At 48.8% G+C, this 7,885-nt stretch overlaps 1 protein-coding gene across 1 annotated transcript; it reads left to right on the forward strand.

Moving 5' to 3' along the window:
* Window positions 1–2,351: 2,351 nt before the first annotated feature.
* On the forward strand, window positions 2,352–6,393 carry SNAI2 (snail family transcriptional repressor 2). The gene is made up of 3 exons (XM_030304372.1): window positions 2,352–2,485; window positions 3,281–3,826; window positions 4,730–6,393. The coding sequence occupies exons 1-3, from the start codon at window positions 2,407–2,409 to the stop codon at window positions 4,909–4,911; spliced, it is 807 nt and encodes a 268-aa protein (XP_030160232.1). The 5' UTR covers window positions 2,352–2,406; the 3' UTR covers window positions 4,912–6,393.
* The last annotated feature ends 1,492 nt before the right edge of the window (window positions 6,394–7,885 follow it).

Raw genomic sequence — 7,885 nt, forward strand, 5'->3', positions numbered from 1 at the left:
GTTTTCACCGCGCGGCTCTGGCACCAAATGCCCTCTGCTGTGTCTGAGCAGAGCACCTGTGCAGTCTGACTCATGCCATCAGCGCGCAGCTCCCCGGCTCCTGACAGCGGACCAGACCTCACACAGGTCTCCGTGGAGCCAGTCACCACGCAGCCCTGTGTAACGACATGCCTCGCGCACGATCCCGAACGCTACCTGCCCCTCCCGGTAGGTGCGGCAACACGTCCCGACTCCGGTCTGTGTCACGTGCCACGAGCCCCCCTGCACATGTGGTGGGGAACTCGGCCCAGTTACGCGTCTGGAATCCAAATTCACGTTTTGCGTTTTCTCTTCAAGCTGAGGAAACGACTGTCAAACGCTTTGAAGGGCTTCGTTTCAAGACACGCGTGAGCAGGTCGCCGTCCTAGCTAGCAAGAGAGTCAAAAGCAAAATGCTTTCTGGCGCTCGTCAGCACTGTCAGTGGACTGGACAGGGTTAAAGGAAGAGGGGCAAATGATGTATGTGTTCTCAACTGGGTCGCATTTCTAGCCAAACGTGCCTTCTGCAGGGAGTGGCGTGGACAGCGCAGGGAGGACTCCTGTGCGGTAAACCAGGGGTCTGGATCTCGACAAACCCTCGCAAGAGGCAGCAAGCTCAGAAAACTTGCCCTGAATTATACTCCGGTTCATAGTGTGCAGGGGAATGTAATGCATATTCATGTCTTCCTGTCTCCTACAAATACTGTTCCTTTTAACATAAAGATTCATCTAAATTCGTTTCCCTGGCATTTAAAGTATGACTGCTGGAAGAAAAAAAAAGAAGCATTGAAATCGGCTCGGAAACTTGCGAGTGCCCCCTCCCAGCCTCCCCCTCCTTCCCCCGGCACACACACTCTTGTTTTCTCCTCCCAAGATTAAGAAGTTATGCAGCCTGACAATGCGTTTTCCTCTTACAAGTCTTGACTTCACCACCATTATTTTTTTTTTTTCACTTTTTTCTTCTAGCACCTGTTAGAAACAAAGCTAGGGTGCTTGTTGAAAAGCTGTCCTTTCCTGGGTCGTTGAGCAGAAGATGGGGAGAAAAGCCTGGAATGGTCAGAGATGCTTGAAATGACGGTTGGAACTTTACTTTCAAAGTTAGCCACCTTAGCGGACTTTTAGATTCCGGATACAAAAAAAAAAAAAAAAAAAAAAAAAAAAAAAAAAAGTGGAAGTACTTTTGCCGATCCCTGAGCTAGCTCCTTAGAACTTGAAGCAGGCGGCAGACGAGAGGGCACCCCCTCTTCGCAAGCACAATCCAGGGGCCTGGCAGATCCCGAGGTGAATCCTGATGAAACTAGCGCTCTACAGAGCAGACCCATGCTTGAAATGACACCCTTGTCCCTAAAGGCCCGTTTGCGGTGGGTGATAGACGGTCGTCAGCTAGACGGCCGGCCGGACAGACGGCAGCTGGGGGGGGGGGGACGTTTCCCACGGCCCCTAAGCACGTCTGCGGCGTGTCCCCCTCTGTGTGCGCAGCCACTCTCGCTGGCTTTGCTGCGTCCCAGCTCTGCCGACGAGCGGTCCCTCCAGGGGCCACCAAGCCCTTCTGTGGGGCCGGCCGAGCCCCTAGGCCGACAGGATTACCCGGTTTCCAGGAGGAAGTGCCGCCCCCGGCTCGCGCGCCGCCCGCGGCCCGGCCCCCCGCGCGCCGCGGAAAAGCCCCCCAAGCCGGGGGCGCCCGCCTCGCCCTCCGGGGCTTTTGTCCCGGCGCTGCCCCCGCCCTTCGTCCGGGGCCCGGAGCGGGCCGTCCGGTCCCCGCGGCGGTCGGAGCTCTCCGAACGCACTTCCAAATATAGGCGCGTTCCTCCCGGCCCCGGGCGCCGCAGGCCACCCTCCCTCCCGCCGGCGGACGCCGTGTCCCGGGGCATTTGCTTTGCGACATCTGGAGGCCAGGCCCTCCGCGGGAGCCACACTTCCAGGACCCAGCGAGCCTCTCCGAGCGCACGAGTCGCTGGCGGGGCCGCCGAAGCAACATCACCTCCCTGGAAAGAACTTCACCCCCCCCCGCCCCCCCCCCAACCCCCACCCCACCTCCCCCCCCCCCCCCCCCCCCCCCCCCCCGAAGTCCCGGAGCTCGGCCCATTTTGGACCAGGGTAATTTCGTCTGACAACAGATTCTTCCTCTGTTCACAGCTGTCCCAGAGGGAGGAGCTGAAACCTGAACCTCTCCGCCGTGATTGGATCCTTCTTGCAAAAGCGAGGAAAAAAAAACCCTCCCGGCCCGAGCGGGCTCAGTCCGCCAGGGAGCCCGGCGACGCGAGAGGCGCCGGCCCGTCGCCCGCCGCACCTGAGCGGCCCCAGCCCGAGCGCGGCCCGGCGCGATGCTCTAGGGACCGGCCGCGTCCTCCCCGGACCGTTATCCGCGCCCGCGGGGCCCGCCGGCAAGATGCCGCGCTCCTTCCTGGTCAAGAAGCATTTCAACGCCTCCAAGAAGCCCAACTACAGCGAACTGGACACACACACAGGTAGACACGCGCGCCCCGAAGTCAGGAGAACCTGGGGGGGGGGGGATGCCCGCGCGCGCGCTCTCCCCTCTCTCTCTCTCTCTCTCTCTCTCTCTCTCTGCGTCTGTACACGTACTGGTGGGCGTCGAGCTCAGATAGCCTCGCCGGAGAACCCAAGCGCCCGTTGCTCTCCCTGCACACGGTGTCCCGAACTGTCGTGCAGGCTCCCTCGATCGTCGGGGTAAGTTCCAATTCGGAGCCGGCGGGACTCCGCCCCGACAGGGCCACCTTCACATCCAGCTCCGGCCACTTGGCTTTCCGGAGCTGGCGGACGCAGGCATCATGAGGACGGGCAGGATGAGCAAGTCGGCGAGGGTCCGAGTGGCTGCTTTGTTTTCGGGTGATGAGGCTCCTGCCCCGCACGGAGTAGGCCCCGCGGCGCGTATCTTTGTCCCCAGAGCGGTCCCAGAGCAGGCAGGCAGGGAAGACGCCTTTTCTGCATCCTTGAAGGGATGTCCAAGGTTGCCCTCCTCGCGGGCTCTGGGCCCTCCCTGGGCTGCACTCCCCAGCCGCACCGCAGGTTGTAGCTCCTGTCACCCGCTGTACGCAGGGCGCGAACGTGGGCGCCCCAGGACGGTGGGTGACCGCGTAGCGGCCAGGCTGGAGGTGAACCGGCTTCCCAAGGCCTGCGCCTGCCCGGAAGGAGTCGCTTGACTTGGTCGCAAAGCCCCGGTGCGTGTGGCCGAGCGGCTCCTCACTGTGCTGCGCAAGTTATTTTTTTTACCTTAATCTCTCCTTTCCTTTTCTTTCCCCCAGTGATTATTTCCCCATATCTCTATGAGAGTTACCCCATGCCTGTCATACCACAACCAGAGATCCTCAGCTCGGGAGCGTACAGCCCCATTACCGTGTGGACTACGGCAGTTCCATTCCACTCCCCACTGCCCAATGGCCTCTCTCCTCTTTCTGGATACCCCTCATCCTTGGGGCGGGTGAGCCCCCCTCCTCCATCCGACACCTCGTCCAAGGACCACAGTGGCTCAGAAAGCCCCATTAGTGATGAAGAGGAAAGACTACAATCCAAGCTTTCAGACCCCCATGCCACTGAAGCCGAAAAGTTTCAGTGCAATCTATGCAGTAAAACCTATTCAACTTTTTCCGGGCTGGCCAAACATAAGCAGCTGCACTGCGACGCCCAGTCTAGGAAATCCTTCAGCTGTAAATACTGTGACAAGGAATACGTGAGCCTGGGCGCCCTTAAGATGCACATCCGGACCCACACTTTACCTTGTGTCTGCAAGATCTGTGGCAAGGCGTTTTCCAGACCCTGGTTGCTTCAAGGACACATTAGAACTCACACTGGTAAGAGAAAAAAGCCAAACAAACAAAACGTAGACAGGAATGTTACTGTGTGATAGAACGAAGCCCCGGTCGGGCTGTCGGACTTGCATTAAGTAGTGACGCGGTGCTTTTAATGACGGATGATCTTTATAGCTACTTCCTGATGACTCAAAAAGTTGTTAGAGCACGGAGCGCTCCGTTCCAGACACCGCAAACAGCATTTAGACTTTGGAAAGTAGATTCGGAAGGTTGGGTCTCATAGATCGGTTAGAAAGTCAGGAAAGACGTACCTGAGTGTGTGTTCTGGGAAACTGCTCCCAATAACCGGCAAACGCAGACGTCGCTATCTTAATCAATGGGTCTGGCAGGTAGGTAGGCGAAGAAGGTTTGTCCCTAGTTTTCTGTCGGTCACATTCTTGCGATAGCTGTCACCCCAGAGCGAGCTGGACGGGGAGAACTGAGTTGACTCTCGCTGTCTCGTTATGTTGTCTGTTCTGCTGCTGAGTATGTTATTCCTAGCACAAAATCATCCTGCAGGGAGCCAAGGCATTTATCCAGCCTTAGTCATGATACAGAAGGAGGGGAAAGGGGAGATATTAGGAAATGTTGGGAGGAGCTCAACATTAGCTGCACCTGCTGAAGCAGAAAGCTTTAATGAGTGAAAGTCCTAGAACTACGTGAATTATTTCTGCGTGACGGGCAGCAGTAGCAAGATTCTGGGTGTGGTGGGTTTTTTTTTTTAACGCAATATTCGGATTTATCTTCGAGGGCCAGATACGGACATAAGGATCTATTCTGCGGAGTTTTAGTCTAGTTTTTTGGCGACAAAATGTGATTGTTGTTCGTGAACATTATCTGACTTTACCTTTCCTCTAAAAACACTGACTGTCTTTCTTTCTCAACCCCCCCCACCCCCACCCCCAGGGGAGAAGCCTTTTTCTTGCCCTCACTGCAACAGAGCGTTTGCAGACAGGTCAAATCTGAGGGCTCATCTGCAGACCCATTCGGATGTAAAGAAATACCAGTGCAAAAACTGCTCCAAAACCTTCTCCAGAATGTCTCTTCTGCACAAACATGAGGAATCTGGCTGCTGTGTAGCACACTGACTTACGCAATCAATGTTTACTCGAACAGAATGCATTTCTTCACTCCGACTCCAAATGACAAATAAAAGTCCAAAGGCATTTTCTCTTGTGCTTACCGACCAAATAATGTGTATAGACACACACACGCACACACACACACACACACACACACACACACACACAAAGCTGCGAGAGCACGAAATCCATGTGTTCCAAGTTAATCCTTTCCATGTGAAGTTTAAAATTACTATATATTTACTGACAGCGAGATTGAGAGGATAAAAGACAAGAATCTTTCTCTTCAAAAGTTGAAGCAAAAAGCACACTGCATCTTTTCTCACTAAGAAAGAATGCAAAGATTTACATTGCTGCCAAATCATTTCAACCGAAACGAACAGTATTGCTTTGTCATAGAGTTTGTAATAGAATTTTCTATAGGAAGCGAATTTGCCAGACGCTATCTCAGGTGCCTTATAAAGTATTCCAAGTTTACTTCACTACATGTCTGGTATCTGGTTATCATTGTTGAACTGAAGCCTTTGTGATTACCTGTAATGCTTTAAACGGTATTTTTAGGAGACATAGAAAGAGAGAAAAAAAGAACAGGAACGAAACACAAGAGAATGTATTAAGAGTGTTTAGTTTTTGTTTTTGTTTTTGTTTTTGCCAATAAAGGGTATGCGCCTTGGGGGAGGAGGGAAAACTAGCTTGGAACATTCCTGGTGCATGCCCCATGTCTTACTTTTTTAAAGAATTTTTAATGACTTTCTAAAATTAATTAAAGATGGGAATAAGTGCAAGAAAGGATTCTTAGAAACTCAGTAATGTACTTAAACTATTTTAAATGCATCCATACAGCACCCTTCCAAGTGCCTTTTTAAACTAATTGTATAGATGATGAGTCAATGTAAATTTGTGTTTATTTTTATATGACTGAATGAGTTTTGTATGAAAGTGAGATGTTGTCTATAGCTGATGTCTATAAACAACCTGAAGACTTGTGAAATCAATTTTTCTTTTTTAAAAAACAATTTTAAAGGTCCTTTTTTACAATAAACATTTTTGATTTAAAATCTATTGTTTGTATACTATTTTCAGAGACTTCGCTTCGTGATTAGTGTCAAACTGCTATACAAAGAATTGTTTTTTCTTAATAAGAAAAAGTGAATAGCATTTGTATGAATATCAAGTGTTATTTTATGTATTAGATTATAATAAAGTATACCGCCAGTATTTTTTTTTTTTTTACTCTTAAGATAATACTGTCGCGTTCAAAAGGACAACGTCGTCATAGTGGTAGATTGTTAGTATATCCCTTTAACAAAAATCACACTGAGTGTTAAAAATATCTATATTATTAATGCTTAAGAATACTTTTCACAACTCGTTACCTATGATGTCTTTGTTATATTGCTTTATGAAACCAAATCACAACCACTCATTGTATTGAGTGATGATCGCATAAGCTACTGGAACAGTTTAAGATTTTTAGAAGAAATATCACTTGATAAGGTGTAAGAGAAAAAATAAAAATTCTGCATGAAAAAAATCAGGAAAAAGTGGATTAATCAAAAATCACACGAGTTGGAAAATTAACTATGAAAGCAGCTCCCACAGTTAGTGACATAAAAGAAGGGACAGGTTTGATGGGAGCAGGGTTAGATAATAGAGAGTGAAGGTCTCCCTTTATAGTTTTTTGAACAAGCCCCTCCCCAAACCCAAGATGTACTTAAATTATAGCATGACCAGCCATTCCATGTACAAGCACATGCTCACCAAATGCGTGGCTCCTAACTCATAGGTAAAAATACTAACCTTCACAGGCACTGTGGCAATTACCAGTGTATTTGAACCCCAACTCCAAACCCATTATGAGGATAGTTCCCTCTACCATCAATCACTTCTCCCTTCGATGCTCAGAGCCTGCAGAATTATGACTTTTCCTTTTCATGTGCTTGTGATACAACGAAAACTAGAACCGGTATCTCGAAGATATTAGTTACAGGCCATTAACAAGTGACCGAAAATACCAATACTATTCCCTTAATGTTCACACACACTCCACTGTATGTTACATTTAAATTTTTAGCCAACATATAAAAGGTGTGCATTTAAAAAAAAAAAAAAAAAAAAGAAGAAAGAAAGAAAGAAAGAAAGAAAGAAAAACTTTTAATTTAACATTCTACTTTTTTTTTTGGATATCTCAGGACATATATCTCAAAGACACAATTATTTAGAGCCGCAAATTATCAATGTAAAAGAAATGGCCAATAGCTTGATGGGGTATTCTAAGGTTGTAAAAAGACCACTTTAGTTAGTGTATATGGTACAAAAATGATTGCTTGAAAGTTTCCAGGTCAGCTAATATGTGGAAGGGTCTTGCAAAGGCAAATGGGAGTGAGTCGAGCATTCTCAGAGCAATCTTCCTGGTGATCCCAGGAACTACACCTATCCACATGTCCCTCTGTCGTGGCGCTATGCAGGCTGGTCATTTCTTGGTGCCCCAAATGTAAAACAGATACTTTTCTAAAAGGAAGAGTCTGTTCATTGGTTTAATTCCTCAGTGAAGCATTAGTTACAATAATGTTGTAATGTGTTTCCACTTTACCCTCACCGTTCTAACTTCATGATCAAAATACTTTACTTTCATTAAGGTAACATGAGTTTGAATGACAGTACATCAGATGTGAAGATTTTCTGTAAATAGAGCTCAGTGATTGTTCTGCATCTATAGTGTTTCTTTTTTTAAATTTTTTAATTTTTTTTTATTTTTTTTTAACGTTTTATTTTTGAGACAGAGAGAGACAGAGCATGAATGGGGGAGGGGCAGAGAGAGAGGGAGTCATAGCATCTGAAGCAGGCTCCAGGCTCTGAGCCATCAGCCCAGAGCCCGACGAGGGGCTCGAACTCATGGACCGCGAGATCGTGACCTGAGCTGAAGTTGGACGCCCAACCGACTGAGCCACCCAGGCGCCCCAATGTTTATTTATTTTTA

Source organism: Lynx canadensis, chromosome F2 (assembly GCF_007474595.2).
Source record: "Lynx canadensis isolate LIC74 chromosome F2, mLynCan4.pri.v2, whole genome shotgun sequence".
Taxonomy (NCBI): Eukaryota; Metazoa; Chordata; class Mammalia; order Carnivora; family Felidae; genus Lynx; species Lynx canadensis.